This window comes from Canis lupus, chromosome 4 (genome assembly GCF_048164855.1).
Source record: "Canis lupus baileyi chromosome 4, mCanLup2.hap1, whole genome shotgun sequence".
Lineage (NCBI taxonomy): Eukaryota > Metazoa > Chordata > Mammalia > Carnivora > Canidae > Canis > Canis lupus.
This window is the reverse complement of record NC_132841.1, coordinates 73,983,232-74,001,278: the sequence shown is the minus strand read 5'-3', so window position 1 is coordinate 74,001,278 and position 18,047 is coordinate 73,983,232. Positions and strand designations below refer to the sequence as shown.

At 41.2% G+C, this 18,047-nt stretch overlaps 1 protein-coding gene across 9 annotated transcripts in view; it reads right to left on the bottom strand.

Moving 5' to 3' along the window:
- Positions 1-18,047, bottom strand: part of PRLR (prolactin receptor) — a 178,629-nt gene that overhangs the window by 55,548 nt on the left and 105,034 nt on the right. For 8 of the 9 annotated variants that reach the window (XM_072824927.1, XM_072824921.1, XM_072824920.1 and 5 more), the window contains one exon: positions 2,267-2,328. The exons of the other annotated variant lie outside the window; for it this stretch is intronic. In XM_072824927.1, the coding sequence (XP_072681028.1) occupies positions 2,267-2,309 (43 nt within the window). In that variant the 5' untranslated portion in view covers positions 2,310-2,328. Of the gene's footprint in view, positions 1-2,266; positions 2,329-18,047 lie in introns of those variants that run through there. 9 annotated transcript variants of the gene reach the window in all.

Genomic DNA, 18,047 nt, shown 5'->3' with positions numbered 1-18,047 from the left:
ATTGCTTTCTGGTTGTTCTTTTCACCCTGAAACTGAGCTGCATTTGTTTCTTTTGGATGACCATGTAAGTGTTCTTGAATTCTTGCCCTTGTTTTCACAGATACTCATGGGCATCAGAGGCAGCCTTTCAAACCAAACACTAGGTTGAGTAAAGGGTGGAGGATGATGGAAGGTGGGTGCATGGAAGAGTATCAACCACAGGAAAAAGAGGCAGGAAGAGCAGATACCAATCCCAGCACTTTGGAATTTACTCTGAGGGCCTTGGATCACCAACTGTTAGCATAGGTAGATCTGCTCCTACAACCTCACCTGCTCTGCACTCTCCGAGGAATGGAAAAAAAAGTTCCAGTCAAACCACTGACAAGAATGGGTGCCTATTTACTTAAAAATATCAAACTTTATGAAGTAATTAGAGACCAAGTCCCAAATCCTTAGTACAATGTGGTCCAGAAGATTAAAAAAAAAAAAAAAAACAGCAGCCAAATATCCCCTTGGTGTTTTTGCAACACAGTTCAGACTACACAGCCTGACTACAGTGCTTTTCTGGACCTCTTTGTCCTCACGAATGGAAGGAATGCCCACAGTGTTCAGTGCTACCCTGCTCTTCTTGGCATTCCATTCAAACAAATGCTCTGAGGCACTTGGCATCAAGGGCCAGAAACCCAGAGGTGCTGGTTGTCTGGCTAGGATGATTCACCAGATGCAATGTTACCAAATACACCTGGGTGGAGTATATTATACCACAGGGGCCTGTTGTGCCAGAGCATTTTGACAACTTATGGCAGTCCTTCTGCAAGTCCTTGCTAACTTTACTCTGAATATGATACATTTCAGTCCATTTGCATGAAAACCAGAAGTTCTTGCTGGGCTGAAGTAACTTAGAGCGGTGGTTGTCCATGGGGATGATTGTGCTTCCACCCCAACCCAGGGGATGTTTGGGAATGTCTGGAAACATTATTTTATTATCACTACTAGAGGGAAATTTTGCTTTCCTGGGACCTGAGGCAAGGTCCGGGGACATTGCTGATTGTTATAAGCAGGGTGAGGTGCTGTCGTACTGGCATTAGTGGGTAGAGATTAGGGATGCTGCTAAGATCTCAGGGATGAGCAGAACAGCCTCAGTGACAAAGAATTATCTGGCCCAGAATGTCAACAGGGCTCAAGCTGAGGACCTCTGGGCCACAGGGAAAGCTCAGGCTTGTTTCTTAATGCTGAAGTGCCCTATGATCCTCCAATGGCTATCATCTTTTCAATTTTGGAAGACCAGTACATATCCTGGGTGGCCGCAGGAAATCCTAGGACAATATTGGCCACAATTTTCTTCTACCAATGACCCAGTCAGTTCATATCTTCAAGAGTCCTTAACTTCTTCTGAAAGACAGAGTGCAGGGTTACACAGTCATGTGGGTCTCAGTGGGTCTAGATCCCATTATACTGTAGTATATACAGAGGCAAGCCATACGATTTGGTTTCTCCATCCGTAAGGAGGAGTCTTAATACTTCATATGACTGATTTGTCAACTGGGCCTGGTATCCTAGGAAGATGGAATAGGGGCTTGGTATTTGAGTTGGGATGAAGGGGATAAATGTAAGTTAAGTATTTCTACCCAATTCCAACACCAAAATGACAATAGGGCAATGCCAAAATGGCAATAGGATACTGGAAGTGAGGAGAGCCAACCATTAGTTTGTTGGCCAGCAGATTGTGCCCGGGACTCAGTGGGCCCTGGGGCCAGGAAATGATTTTCCTTGCCAATGGTAGATAGAGAAGATCCAGAGCCTGCCACATAGGAGTCTTTCCATGAAGTCTGTGGGCTAGGAGGGAGGACACAAAGAGCAGTCATGATATTAGAGGGCTGCAGGTGCACAGAAAGCTACAGCAAGAATTTATGTAGCGATTCTTGGGGAACTAGAACAAACACTTCCTGATTTTGAAAGTAACACAGCCATTGTTGAAAATCTCTCAAGTACAGAAAAACATAAGAAGAAAATAAAAATCCCTCATAATTGCACTAGTAAGAAACATCAACTATTAATAGTTTTGGTATTTCCTTTTAGAAAAACGGAAGGTTTTCCTGAGCAGGACAGGCTGGGGAGATTGAAAAGGTCTTTGAGAACAGCAGAAGGAGACAATGCAGACACTGAGCAGTTTGGAATGATCTTCTCTGTGAGCCAAGATAGGTGAGACCCCGCTCTTGCCTGGTTGAAGTGGACAACAGGACAGATGAGCATGTGACAGAGGGACATGTGATCAAGTTCCCCTTACCTTTGGGGTTCATGTGGAAAGCTTCCTTAGTGTTCACCTCCATGAATAGAAGGGTTCTTTAACTGAAAGAGAAGATGACTCATCTTAGTTGAGGGATGACAAAGAGGAGAGTTCATTTCTGATTCACTTTGCAGCACCAGTGTGACTGCAATCACTGTCCTTCAGTGAGGATAGGCATATACAATAGCCCCAGTTTTTTGGAATTAGTTTTTTTGGCAACTTGATTGAGGTAATTTCAAACTTAAAGACAAGTTGCAAAAATCATAAAAAAGAAAATTCCATAAACCCTTCTTTTTAAAAAAAAAATATTTTATTTATTCATGAGAGACACACAGAGAGAGGCAGAGACACAGGCAGAGGGAGAAGCAGGCTCCATGCAGGGAGCCCGACGTGGGACTCGATCCTGAGACCCTGGGATCACACCCTGAGCATGGAAGCAGATGCTCAACTGCTCAGCCATCCAGATGCCCTAACCCCATAAACCCTTCCCTCAGATACCCTAATAGTTAATATTTTACCATCTTTAATTTATTATTCTTTCTTCTCCACAGTTATTTTTTCTGAATCACTTGAGAATAAGTTGTAGTCATGATGCCTCTTAACCCCTAGATATTTCAGTGTGTTTTCCTAAAAATAAAGGCATTCCTTTACCTTAACATGGTGGAATGATTAAAATCAGAAAATTAACTTTGATACAGAAAATTAACTTTGATTAACTACTATCTAATCTGTAGATTTTACTCAAATTTTGCCAGTCATCCTAATTGGGATTAGATTTGATGAAATTTGGTCCTAACAGACTTTAGTGAAGCTTATTGACAAATCCCTTCATAGCCATGACTGAATTCGGGCATTGGGCCACTCTCACCTGAAGGTCAAGTTGGATGCTGTCTCATGAGTTCACATGAGCAGAATTTGGTAGAAGAATGGTTTTCCAAGTGTGAATAACTTGGTGATGATAAGCTTGTTCACTGGGCTGCTGGGTACGGGCTTGTGTCAGTTGGGCTGTGCCCATCAGAAATCATGGTTCCCATCTTGGTCCTCCCAATACATATGGCCCTGGATTTTGTATGGGACATTTTAAACTCTGGGATCTGACCGGCCTGAGTCTGTGACGGACAAGGTGACAAGTGTCAGTAGTATGGCTATGAGTTAGAACAAAGATGATTTCAGGACTTGAATACAAAATTGGCCCATATATGTCTACTTTTTAAAATTTGATATATGGACAGTAATTCCTAATTTAGTGGCCAATTTTGTCATGCACATTCCGTGCTAGAACAATCTAGTTTAGAGTAGCAGACCAAACAATGCCTTTAAGTAAGTTCTATGTTTTCAAAATTCAGAATCCTTAGGAATTCTGTGCTCGAGAAATCAAGTGCTGAATACTCTGTGCTGACTCAACTGATGGAGGAGAAAGTGACAAGCGGGCCACTGAGGATCTCTTTCACCCCCCCGCCCCCCCACAATATCTCAACATTACTGCTACTGGCAAAATGAATGGAAGGCCCAGACATCTTTGCAATAAAAGCCTATGATGTGTTGAGGACTGTTTGAACATGAAGCAGCCAGTCCCAAGGTACTTGATAATGAGGTGTCTGGTAAATCCAGAGCCTGTAACACAAATGTCTGAGGCAGCTTTTTCAAAAGCCACCAATTTCTCTCCATGTGGTACAGTGATGCTATTTTTTTTTCATTTTTTAAGATGCTGAACATTCTAGAATGCATTTTAGATTCTGCGAATAATTTCAGGACTTAAAGCCCTGTCTCTGATAATGTCCTAGATCTGTTCAGAAGAATCTAGTCTCTTTTCTTGCTCTTGCAGGAAACCCCAAGGGGTCAGCCAAGGCTATGGAAAGGTGCGAAGGGAGTAGAGCCCAGGACAAGGCCTCCACTGGGGGGTAGAGAGTCTGGAATGCCAAGCTGGAGCAGTGATGGCTCTGGGGCAAGAGGCCATAAATGAGATCATGCCCCCGCCACTCATTTCTGCAGTTTGACAAACATTTACTGAACAATAGGCCTTGGGCTCACTTCATCTGTCCATCTGTTTATTCACTCAGCATTTATTAAGCGCCTGGCACATACTTTAGCCCTGTCATTCTCTGTCCCAACTTCTGCACCTGCTCTCTGTCCTGCTCTCTGCCTTCTAGGGGTGACTCCTCTTGCCCTTCAACATCAGCTTCAGCTTGGGCTCCACCCACAGAAGGCACAGGTTGGGAGTAGAGCACCTCAGGGTAATATATCCCTCCCTCCCTGCCTTGCTTGTGGCTTGGTGCTGGCAGTGGTTGTGTGTCTACTACCACAGCTCCATTGGTGCAGGCCTTCTTCCATAGCTCCAGCTCTCACTGGGTCCCAACAAAATCCCTCCCTCCCCATTTCCCTTTATGGAGAAAGGGTGGTGATAAATTCTGTTGTTAGCTCTCAACCTTGCCCCCAGGTATGTCAATGGTCTCTTTATTATATTCTCTTAAAAATCTTAGCTTGAGTGTATCATCTTCCTATCTGACCCTGACCAATGCAGCTCTTTAATACATGCTGAATTGTTTTCAGATTGCTCTGGACGTGCTGGAGAGATGTAAAGATGTAAAGACATAGTTTCTAACACTAAGCTGCACCAATGCAGGGTGGGGAGGCAGAGATTAACAGAAGCTCCTGGGGGAAAATCATCTCTGAGATGTAGTCTTTTATACACTCTAGTATTATGTGTCAATCAAAGAGCAACCTAATCTCTGGCCACATCATTAGAAGTATGGTGTCCAGGACAAGAGAGGTGATATTGCACCTTCATTCTGCCTCCATTAGCTCCCATCTACAGTTCTAGGCACAGTTCTGGGCTTCCCACTTTAAGTGGAGACATATTAGCTGTAAATGTTTCAAAGTCTGCCATATAGAGCAGAGGCCAAAACTTTTCCTTTAAGGGCCAAATAATAAATATCTTTGACCTTGTAAGCCATAAGTTCTCTGTTGCAACTAGTCTGCTATTGTGCAAAAGCAGCCGCAGACAACAGATAAATTAATAGGCTTGGTTGTGTTCCAACAAACTTTATTTACAAAAATAAACGAGGAGCTGCATTTGGCCTGCAGGTCTTACTTAGCTGACTTCTGATATACAGGGAAAAATTTTTTTTCTGGGTGTGTCCAGAAGGCAGAAGTTGGATCAATACATAGAAATCATAGATTTTACAGGCAACTGATGAATTATTGAATTACCTGAAACTAACGATGTACTACTACATGTTGGCTAGTTTAAATAAAAAAGGAAAAAAAAAGAGATCATGGAAAAGTAGATTTGTGCTAATTTTAAGGCAAACCTTTCTAATGGTGACTATAATTCTCAAGTAGAATGAGATGTTTCATGAGGTAGTGAGTGGGTTGCTCATTGTGAGAGTTTAAAAGAAAGGCAAAGTGTTGTAATTTTCTGCAAAGCATAAAAAGTCAGTCAGATGATGTGGGGAGGTGACAGTGCCTCACATTTATATATACTTAGCATAGTACTACCTACATAGTAGGCCTTCTAGATTTTGTGTCCCTAGAGGGAAGAGACTCTGTCACTCTTATCCTTGCATCTTGCCCACTCCTGAATCCTAGTATAGTGTTTTTTTTTTAATTTTTTTTTATGATAGTCATACAGAGAGAAAGAGAGAGAGGCAGAGGGAGAAGCAGGCTCCATGCACCAGGAGCCTGACGTGGGACTCGATCCTGGGTCTCCAGGATCGCGCCCTGGGCCAAAGGCAGGCGCCAAACCGCTGCGCCACCCAGGGATCCACTAGTATAGTGTTTTAAACATGGTAGGTGTGACAGATTCATGTTTTGTCAACTTGGCTCTGTAAGCAAAATCTTGCTGACAGATTAATGAAACTAATTTGTCTTTAGTACAGTCTTCACTACTAGTCATATTAAATTAACTCAGTTATCTCTAATAAGCCTTAACATTTGAGGATTTTCACTGAAAAGAATAGATGTAGCAGTCAACATTTATTGAGTTCTGAAAATATGCCAGCTATTGCTCTAAGAACTTTAATAGGAATTCTCTTATTTAATGACCCCCCCAAACCTATGGGGGAGGTACCATTATCATCTCTATTTTATTGATGAAGAAACAGAAATTCAGAGAGGTCTCAAAGCTGGGATGTGGCATTGCCAAAACAGGAATCTTTTTGATGCCTAAGCTGTGGCCCAACCACAACTCCATTCTGCTTCTCATTCATTCATTCATTTATTCATTCATTCATCCATTCTCTGTTCATTATTTAACAAACATTGGTTGGTTGCCTGCTATTTGTTTTTGTTCTAAAGATAGAGCTGTGAATATAAACAGATCAAGTCCATGCTCTGAAGGAACTTACATTCTTGCTGGGATTATAGCAGGAGTAGATGTACTATTAAATGAAAAGATATTAAATGTTAATTCATCAGAAGACAGATTAACAAGATAATCAGTAAATCTTGTCCACACCAGAACTTCAGGGATAATCCTCAATTGGCAAATTTACCAAAGCCTTTCTTGTTTACTGACATTACTTCAAATTTAGTCTTAAGTCTTGATAAATGGTCAGAGATTAGGAAGGAAGGTTTAAGCATTCTGGCAAATGATGCAGATCATGTATGGTAACATGTACATACATGTGTGATATGTGTATGAAGCCCCTGAAGGGAAAGCAACCCAATAACCCAATAAAGCATTCAAGAGTCATTGTTCATGGGCAGGTTGAATCTGACCACCATTAAAATGGGGGACCAGAGGCAACAGATGGAAGGGAGTGGAAAGAGCTAGTTCAGTTAATACAAAAATAGGCAGAAGACACGAATAGATATTTTTCCAAAGAAGATATACAGATGACCAACAGACCCATGAAAAGATGCTCATCATGACTCACCATCACGGAAATGCAAATCAAAACTACAATGAGATATCACCTTATATCTATCAGAATGGCTAAAATCAACAACACAAGAAATAGCAGGTGTCGGCGAGGATGTGGAAGAAAAAGGAACCTTCTTGCACTGTTGGTGGGAATGCAAACTGGTGCAGCCACTCTGGAGAGCAGTATGGAGATTCCGCATAAAGTTAAAAATAGAACTACCTTATAATTCAGCAATTAATTGGATTTCTAGGTACTTACCTAAAGAATACAAAAATACTAATTTGAGAGGATACATGCACCCCAATGTTTACAGCAGCATTATCAACAATAGCCAAATTATGGAAAGAGCCCAATTGTTGGCAGATGAATGGGAAAAGAAGACGTGATGTATATATACAATAGATATTATTCAGCCATAAAAAAGAATGAATTTTGCCATTTGCAAACAATGTTGATGCAGCTAGAGGGTATTACGTGAAGCAAAGTAAGTCAGTCAGAGAAAGACAAATGTCATATGATTTCACTCATATGTGGAATTTAAGAAGCAAAACAAATGAACACAGTGGGTGAGAAAAGAGAGAGGAAGACCAAGAAACAGACTCTTAACTGTAGAGAACACACTGATGGTCACCAGAGGGGAGGTGAGTGGGGGGAATGGATGAAATAAGGTGATGGGGATTAAGGAGTGCACTTGTGATGAGCACCAGGTGATGGATGAGTCACTATATTATACACATGGAATAATATTACACTGTATGTCAACTAACTGGAATTTAAATAAAAAAGGTGGAAAGCAAAATAAAGAAAAATACCTTTTTTTTCTCTTCTCTAAAACACAGAAATGTGAAGAGCCTAAGTCTACCTTTGAGCCCCAAATATAAAAAATCAATATTTATAACAAATGCCACAAACCGGAGCATGCCTGACCTATATGTAAGGCAGAGGCAGACACACCAGTTTGGGTCAAGGGAGAGGGCCTTGTTTGGGGATAGAGCTGCCAGGATGCCTGGGAGTTCTGGAAACCAAGGGAAATTCCAAAACTTTGATTGAGATTGAGATTGAAGGATAGGGAGAAAGAGTGCTAAGGGTCAAACAGAGTAAAGCCAAGTAACTTCTCAGGTCCAAATGACTGGCAAGTCCTGACTGGGAATGGGAGACAGAGCCCAAAGGTCAGGGGCTAGGTAAACACAAGATCAGAGAAGGAAATTACAGAGTCTGGGACTTTGTGTCTTTTTGGGTGCCAACACCCAGGGGCAGGCATGGATGACCTAGTTACAGGCACAGGATAGGAATCAACAAGTAGTAGTAATACTTTTGCAGTTCCAGGATTCCTTTGCTGAGTAGACTGGAAAGTGATTTTCAGATTAGTGAGTTTTTATAGCATCGGCATAGTCTTTTCAGGACAATGGCTAAAAAACAGATAACAATAATAGTTAACATTTACTGATCGCCGATTGCTTTTGAAGACTTTCATGCATTGTCTCATATAATCTTCACAAGCCCATCTTGAGCACCAAGCTCCTTACTGGAGCCTTAATTAAAAATGGTTAAAAACAGAAGCGACATTTGGAAGGAAACTGTAAAATGTCATCATCGTAAAGGAGTACTAGTCATTCATTGATTCATTTACTCATATGTTTCTTCAGCCATTAGTCACTGAGTACCTAATATGTGTTGGGTATTATTTAGGGTCCACACATGGATGATTTTATTGATTTCATCATTCAACAGAAAGGCAGTAGAAGGAGTAAAGAATTGTGAGTTGGAAAGTCAGGCTTCCATTTCCAGCTCTGCCTCTCACTGGGATTGTGGTCTTTGGACATGTCACTTTTCTTCTCTGTTTAACATCCTAGTGGAAAACAAGAAGCCAGGACCACATGATGCTTGAGATCTTTTAGAATTTAACATTGAAGTATTCAGTAGTTTTATAGTACATTGCAATTTATTTTTTATCTTTTATTTTTTTTACATTGCAATTTATAATGAATATTAACTTATGTTCTATCATTATACTCTCACCCACCCACATCCACTCCCATATACTCCCATTTACCTGATGTGGTAAATATTATTATTATTTACCTGATGTGGTAAATAATAATAATATTTATTATAAAGCTTTAAAGGTGGAAATTTGTCAGGGCTTGAACCAAGTTCCTTTCCTTTTTCCACTGGAAACCTCTGCCTTCCGTGTATGAGTTCATGCTTAATTTTCCAAATAATTATAAGAGAGCTGGGTGCAAATATCAGAGGAAAAGGAGGAAAAATAGAAGATAAGGAGAAGTTGAGAGTAGAAAGGAAGATGTGCCAACTCTCAGGGGCTTTGTGCATTGTCTCTGAAATCATTCAGGGCTCCTGTGATCACTGAGAAAACATCCAAAGGCACCAAAAGAGAACTCCTCTAACTGGAGAAAATGGCATGGAAGCAGATTCGAGTTCACTGAGAGAGTAGTGAAGTGCCTCACGGGACAGTCCACTTGCTCATTACTGGGAAGAACCACAGTGAATGGGTCATGTTAGAAGGCAGAAGGCCTGGACTCAAGAGGATGAATAACTGTTTAATGGTTATTGTGTCCCAAGCAAGAAGTGTACTATTTGGTAAGAGACAAGCTCCCTAAGCAGAGACCAGATGAAACCCTAGAAGGGCTGGGGACCTGGGTCAGGGCTGCAAGATCAGTAAGGGGACTGATTTCAACTCGGACATGCTATGATTCTTAGAGACTGTAGGCTTACAATTTAAGCTGTAACCCATAATCCCTAAACTCCCGAATTGAGATACTCCTGAAGTCATCTGGTAAGAATACTTAAGGCCCTTTTCCAGCTGCTGGTATTCAGGCCAAATTCCTCAATTCATTTCTTTCCAAGAAGTTCCTTGGATGGATCCTTGGCGGGATATTCACCCTGACTCCCCCAGTCTTGGCATTTCTAACCTCTCCTTCTTGACAAATATCCAGGATGGGAACTTCTTTGGGGGCCAGAGCTGAAAACAAATTTGGTCCAACATCCTGAAACTCTTGTCCCACCAGCCAGTAGATTAACAGGGAAACTCTTGCATTTGTCCACTGCCCTCGTGTTTCAAAGTGTTTTCCACCTGCTAGCTTTACCAGAAACATGTAGGTCAACTGGTTTTCTTGGGGGGTAATAACTTTAACGAGACAGGATAGAGAAGTGCCTCATAACAGTGAAGTACTGTGAAAGGTTAGAAGTTTTATGGTTGTTACAACCTGCTCAAGGTTATAGTTTAGCAGAACCATATCTAAAGCAGGTGTCTTCAAATCCTTCTGGGAGTGAGTGCAAAGTAAATAAAGGGTGTCAATGATAACTTAAAAACAACCAAAGTCCAGGTCTTCTTGATTGACTAGCAGGGAAGGGTCGAGTTTAGAGCCGGATTTTACAACATCCAGTTGGGATCACTGAAAAGAAAAGTAGTTGTTCCAGTCCAGTGAATAGCCATGGTGTAAATCTGCACAATTTGGCCAACAATCATTTTGACTGGGGCGACCCTAGGTTAGAGGCAGGGATGAGGTGGCCCTGAACAGTGGACCCGAACAAAACGGCTTCCTGCTTATTTTAGCTCAGAGACTACAAGTGTTAAGTCCACTTTCCCAAAGAAGTTTATAGCATCTGCAAGTTAGGGTTACACTCCTAATTAAAGGGACAACAAAAAACAACTTGCAGCTGATGAAAAGACATTATCCAGAATTCTCAAGGAATTGATTTAAAAAATAATCCCCAGTTGATTGCAATATTTAGAATATTTTAAAAATGTTACCTCTGTCTTGATCTCTAAATCCTCAGGAGGGGGCTTACGAAAAGGATCTTTATGCACGTGAAGCCATTAATACTGCAAGTGGGGAAAGAACATACTTTTTTAATTAAAGTAGCAGATTGTTATGATTGTGGTAATACGAATTGAGAACACCTTTTTACCTGGATATATAAGAGAATAAATATTTCCCGGTTTTAGTATCCAAGGTTTAGGATTATTTAGGATTAGTAGCTAAAATTGTTTCTATTTTATACTGTATAATCAGGGAGATTGTTTAAAGAGGAATGTTAGGAGGAAAATCTGTATTAGCTTTCCTATGACTTCAGCCAGTTGAGGACCATCAAAATGCTATTTGTTTCTGGCCCTTGAAGAGTTTTCTGCTTCAATCTTGGAGCAACACAGCTAATGACCTTCATGGAATAGCAAATAACTAGCGTGGGTCAATGCTGACATTTCTGTTTTTCAATCTAGTTGTTTGTTTGACTATCAGATGTTGCCTTTTTTAGGAGTAGCTGAACTTGGTGGAATGATAATTTGTGCTTCTGTTTACTTTTCTGCTCCCAAGACTAATTTAAAAGTGCTGACGTTGGAGGAGTGGTGATGGTAATGGGGACATCCGAAACCATTTATTTGAGACCTGAAATGTCAACATGGGCACGAGAGACTAATTCTCTATCTGATGGAAATGAGTCAACATATCATCTTTAGTTCAAGGGTGCCATGTGCAGTTTCTTTTAGTCCCATAAACTAGGGGGCCTGGATCCCCGGACTGAGGAGGACATAGCACCTAGCTCAATGATTTGCTTTACTTTGAGGTTCCTTAAACCCTACATTTGTTCCAATAGCTTCACCCCAGGCTTCTGTTTTTTGGTCATGGGTTTTGGTGACATTTTCCAAAGTAGCCTTATTGCATCAATCATTCGTTATGAAAATAAATTTGTGTGTACTATCATGGTGATGTCCCACATACAGCATATTGGCTAGGATGTAGGCAAGATTATCTAATTACGGTACACACAACATTTAGAACCATACTGAAGGGCAGATAAATGTGACTTATGCCATCTTCTAGCCATGTGACCTTGAGGAAGATATAAAGTCCCTCACATCTCAATTTCTTCATCTATGAGGTAGGACTACTATTAGCTACCTCTTTAGATTGTTGTGAAGATTCGATGCACAGTAACCAGAAAATAGCAAGTGATTCATACATGCTAATGATATTAATGGTTAACACTGAGAGCACATTCGTTATGTGCTTGGAATTATGGAAACCCTCAAAGCATCTCCAGGAAATAAGAATTATTATTATCTTCACTTTGCTGATGAGAACAAGATAGGTTAAGTACTCACCCAACAACCAGAAGTAGGGAATGGCCATGCCAGAGTTCTAGAACCCTCAGTCTGGTCACTACTCTCCATGTAAGGAGCATGGACAGCAAGGGTTTCATGACCTCAGGGAAGAACTGCCTGAATATGGATCCCAGGGCACCATCTAAGACCTGAGGAACCTCTTTGCTCCCTGCCCCTCCTCTTTTCCATGTCTCCTCATTCATACCTGAGCCAGAAGTAGGAAAGAGGCAGACACGCCCGACAGCTGAGTACATTGAGCAGACCCCTGGCAGACCAGCTATGGCGCTTGGCCTCACATTCGGGTGTGAATTTGTTGGCTGAACACACAAAGGCAGGTGCTACATTCTGTGTTCACACCATTAACAAGATTTCATACAGTCTAAGGCTATTTTATGAAAAGGGAGGGATGAACTCTTTTAAATACAGATCCACTCTATTAAGAGAATTAAAAAATGCAAATAAAAATATCATGATATTACTAGGCTATTATCATTAGGTCACCCTGCCAGCATCCACTGTCCACAAACTTAAATAGCAATCAGTTTTGCTATTAAAACTAAACTCCCTGAAATCCAAGATATTAAGATCAGGCACTGTTTTATGAGCTCATACATACAGCTAAAAAGGTACTCAATGTAGATCACAGAGATCATGGCAATTTGTTCTTTTAATTAAAATACCTAGTGTGTTGTCCATCAATTGATGAATGGATACACAAAATGTAGTATATCCTTATCATGGAATATTATTCGGCAATATAAAAGGAATGAAGTATTTGCCTGCCACCGGCTACAACATGGGCAAAGCTCAAGAACATTATCATAGGGGAAAGAAGCCAGTCACAAATGACTTAATACAGTATGATTCCATTTCTGCGAATTGTCCAGAAAAGGGAAATCTACAGAGGCACAAAGTAGATTCATGGTTGTTGGGGCTTGGGTGGGGGTGGAGGGTGGAGAAAGGAGAATGGGAATTGACTACTAACGTGTAGTAAGTTTTCCTTGGTGGTGATGAAATGCTTTCAAATCAAAATTTGAAAGTGGTCACAGAACTCAGTAAATATACTAGAAACCACCGAAATGTATACTTTAAACAGGTGAACTTCATGGTATGTAAATTAGATCACAATAATGTTGTCAAAAGAAATGTTAGTGTGTTATTTCCCCTACTTACTTGTCAAAAATGATAATATTCTTTCACGGTCAGCAGCCCTCGTCATTAGCAATACTTTTTTTGGGTAAACATTGATGAACATGAAAGCATTTATTTCCCCTCTCACCCTCCACAAAGCCCTAATAATTAATCTTGTCCTTACTTGTAACCTGTCTGTCAAGTATGTGACTGCTGCGAAGTCAGAATTCCAGAGATAGCCGACCCTCCATTTATTAAGTATAATTTTTAGGCCAAACCTTCAAATCTGCCTCCATCTCTGATCTCTACCCTGTGTTCTCTTTCTTTTCCTTCCAAAACCTCACCACTGATGGCTCAGTGTTTCAAACCAGAGCTGATCCATACAAGGCCTCTGTGGCTCCAAATTGCAAAGGGAACCAGAGCCATCGTTAATGGATACAAAACAAGAAAGACAAAAACTGATGGAAAAGAGAAAGATGGTGGCACATTCTCTCCTTTCTGGATGATGGTGGTGGAAATGAGGCAGCCTTAATTCCAAGAGTGGGCATTGAAATAAGAAATAGACCAGAACAGGGATACCAACTGAGAGAACTCAGATTATGGTTGGCGTTTAGGTATTGAGGAGAAAGTTTTCATGTTGGAGTCCTGGACTTGTTCCGCATGTTGTAAAAGCAACTAAATCAATGGCAAAATTGTGTCCTTTGGATGGAGATCCCAATCCAGTTTCTAGATACTGAGAGCCTTGTTTTCCACTCAGCTTTTCTGCATGCCTACCTGAGCTGCCTGGAGATGAGTCACTCTGACAGAGCCCTGCCTCTGTTCTATGCCTTTGGTTCAACAAGGCCAGGGAGGATTTATGCATAGGTCAAGTGATCAATCATGGCGAATGGGGAGCTGGGGCTTAGTGGGTTTTAAGATGAGTTGGGGCTTAACTGGTTTTAAGTTGGGACTTAACTGGTTTTAACTGGTTTTAAGGAGGCCCTGAAATCTGGAAAGATACCAGTACCCTGGCTAGATCCAGTTCATCATTCAGAGATCACATCATGTAAGTCTTGATCTCTTTACCCAAGATTAATGTTTTCTTCCCTCTTTGACACTGATTTCCTCTTTTTTCTTGTTTCTTACTCTTCCTTCACCTTCCATCCTCTGCCCATGGCAGAATGGTTTATCTCCTTTCCACTTGCTCAGAAGGCAAATAATATGCCAAGCAGCGGGGTGAGAGTAGGCATGGGGTTTCAATTCTGCAAACACATTTTCATTGTCCTCCCACCTCCTTGAGGACCTGATCCTCACTCAGAGAGAGGAGAGAGAGAGAGAGAGAGAGAGAGAGAGAGAGAGAGAAGAGAAGAGAAAAGGGGAGAGGAGTGGAGAGGAGAGGATAGGAGAGGAGAGGAGAGGAGAGGAGAGCCTGTAGCACCAGGAAATCTGACCAGAATCCAAGAAGCCCAGTGACTTACTCTGGACATCTGCAACCAGACAAAGTTTGGATGCTTGCTTCAGAGTCCAGAAGGTGAAGGCAGAGCTTGCTAGATTTACTAAGAGTCCCTGGTAGGATTTGTTTGTGGATCTGAACATCCTTAAGGACCAGCCTGTGCCATTCTGATGAGCACCCACCTGTTCGATGATTACTCTTTAGCAAGCTGACTTTGCAGGCAGATTAATATTTGCCTTGTGATATACAAGGTTCCAAGAACCCCCCACCCTATCAAACAAAACAAAACAAAACAACCAACAATTGGAAAACTTGCTTGTGGTGGTGGTTGGATTTGTGTGATTTGGCTTATTTGGTTTATAGCTCATGTGCAACAGAATTAAAATGGCTACATTAGAAGCAGCTGTGGTTTCAGCAAAGCAGAGTGAATGAGCCAGAAGATGGGGAAGAACTGAGAGGGGTGATGGCCAATGTGGCAAGGTGCGCTGCTGGGGGTGAGCCATGAATCCTGAGCAACCCTTCTCACCGTAAGCCTGAGTCTACTCAGCCACCCTCCATCCGAAGCACTTGGCTTCCCTGGGATTCTATGGATGTCACACAGGATGGGTCATGTGCTTGCAATGGAGCTGGCACTGGCCACGGAACTTGGGCTGTTTTCTCAAAGCTTCTTGTCAAAAATCACTTTCCATACAGAAGTGGAATTTTGGCTCTAAAATTGTGTAAAGCCAGAAGCCTAGCCACAACAGAAAGTGCAGATGGAAACCTTTCACAATGTCATCTGTTTGGATGATATTATGAGGTGAACTGTATCCCCTTTCCCAAAAGAGATGGTAAAGTCCCCCTGTACCTCAGAATGTGACCTCATTTAGAAATAAGGTCACTGGAGATATATTAGGTAAGATGAGGTCATCCTGATAACAATGAGCCCTTAACCAATGATATGACTTGTGTTCTTATAAGAAGTAAAGAAGAGCCATGCATACTCCTGTAATGGCAGAGACTGAGCCAGGAATGGTGCAGCTTGCAAGCCAAGGAATGCTATGGATTGTGGATACCACCAGAAGCTCCCAAGAGGCAAGGAAGGATTCTTCTCAGATCTAGAGTCTGAGAGGCAACACGGCCCTATTGAAACCTTGATTACAGACTTTTAGCTTCCAGAAGTGTGAGAAAATAAATGTTGTTTTAAGCTATCCCATTGTGACACTGTGTTATGGAAACCCCAAGACACTAATACAGATGCTTTGTACCTGAATAGGTTGGTGTGTTTACACAGACATCTTTCTGTGACCAACTCATACTTCCTCTATGAACCAATTTAAAACTTGATAGTATTTTTAATTAGTTAAAATAGAATGTATAGGATTTGGTGAGGATATAGCATATTCCTATTCTAGTGCAGCATCTATTTTTTTTTTTTTTTTTTGGGAGAAAGTTGCTAATGTCCTATAAGAAGCCAGTGATGGCGTTCTGAGTTCACTGCTATGAGAGCTTGTTAATTTTTATTAAAGGAGAACTCTAACCACTGGAAGATGCTTTAAGAATGATTAAAGAGATCTGGATACTGGACAAATGCAAAACCCACATGGGCAAATGGGGGCCAAAAACATACTTATGGTTTTGGTACTTCCCCAGCAGAAGTGGAAGGCAGATGGAAGAGAGGTAGTCATAGAACCTCATCCTTCAATCTTCATTCTGGGTTTGATGTAACCTTTGGTATGTGTCCTCAGCAGAGCCACTAAAACCTCTCATGGCTTCCATTTTCTTCAGGGGAAATTAGTTTCAGTTTACCAACCTATCCATGTAACATGGAGGACGGAAAAGTTAAATTAACTCAACTTCCACATCCTATGTCTTTAGAAAAAACTTTGTGCAGCCTCTAAAGCTTTTAATCCCTTGGCTCTATGTCCATAGTAGTCAAGACCATGAACATCTGCATACTCCAGGCTCCTGACTCCTTTTTTAAAGAATATATAGACTCCATATTCAGAAAGGTTGCCAACCCAAAAAGCATCTCCTGAGACCTGGAGAGATTACAAGATACATTGTTTTATTTTACTAATTTTTAAAAATGCAAATCCCAGGCATCAGGTTACTTTATTCCTACCCATTTCAGTACATATATCTAGCAATTATGACCATATTCTTACATAACCATAGTGTTATATCTAACATAATTAATAATAATTATTTAGTATCATCTAATATGGATCTGGTTGTATTTTTGCAATTCAAAATAAGGAAGAGATTAATGGAATTAGTCTGTAAATTCTTGAGTTAGAAGGAACCTCAGATAAGCAACTGCTATTAAGACCCATTCAAGACAGAAGTGTACATGTCCTGTTTTTATATATCAAGGAATGTTGGTACATAATAAGTGACTTTGGTGACCACTTGGTTCAACTTTTCACCTGACAGATGGGAACACTGAAGCCCTGAAAAGTCATGTAACATGCATAGTTATATGGCAAGTTAGAGACCAAGTAGAACTGTACCCATTCCTCTGATCCCCCTCCCATAGCAGACTGTCTTGCTACGAATGGAGATGCTACAGGATTTCTTAGTAGGCAAATATTTTATTTAATTCTGAAGTTACTGCCTTGGGTTCACTAAACTTCCAGTTAACTGCATTTTAATCTTGTTTCTTCTGTGGCAATAGAGTCCAATTAGCCTGAATTTTCTTTCTTTCTTTCTTTTTTTTAAGATTTATTTATTTATTTGAGAGAGAGAGAGAGAGAGAGAGAGAGAGGGAGGGAGGGAGAGAGGGAGAGAAAGGAAGCATGTGAGATATTGTGGAGAGGCAGAAGGAGAGGGAGAGAAAGTATCTCAAGCAGACTCCATACTGAGTGTAGGGCCCCATGCGGGGCTAGATCTCACAACTCTGAGAAATCAAGATGCTTACCCAACTGAGCCACCCACGTGCCCCCTGAATTTTCTGTCTACTAATCTGGCATGCCTTTGGGGACCATCACTTAATTGTATGTTAGGCTTTTTCTATGAGATTGAGCAGCCCTGAGTCTGATCCCTTGCTCACAAAGCTTGCTTTCTCTCCTTACAGGCTGTGCACCAGCAGCTGAGGGTCTCTGAACTGCCAAAGCACAAAGTTGATAGAAGCACAAAAAGGCCTTGCTCCAATGAGCTCACACTCTCATTTTTGCCAAATAGTTATGAGAACATGCCATCAAAATAGATTGTGCTCAGACACAGGCCTTAAGAGTCTATCAGACTATCTTT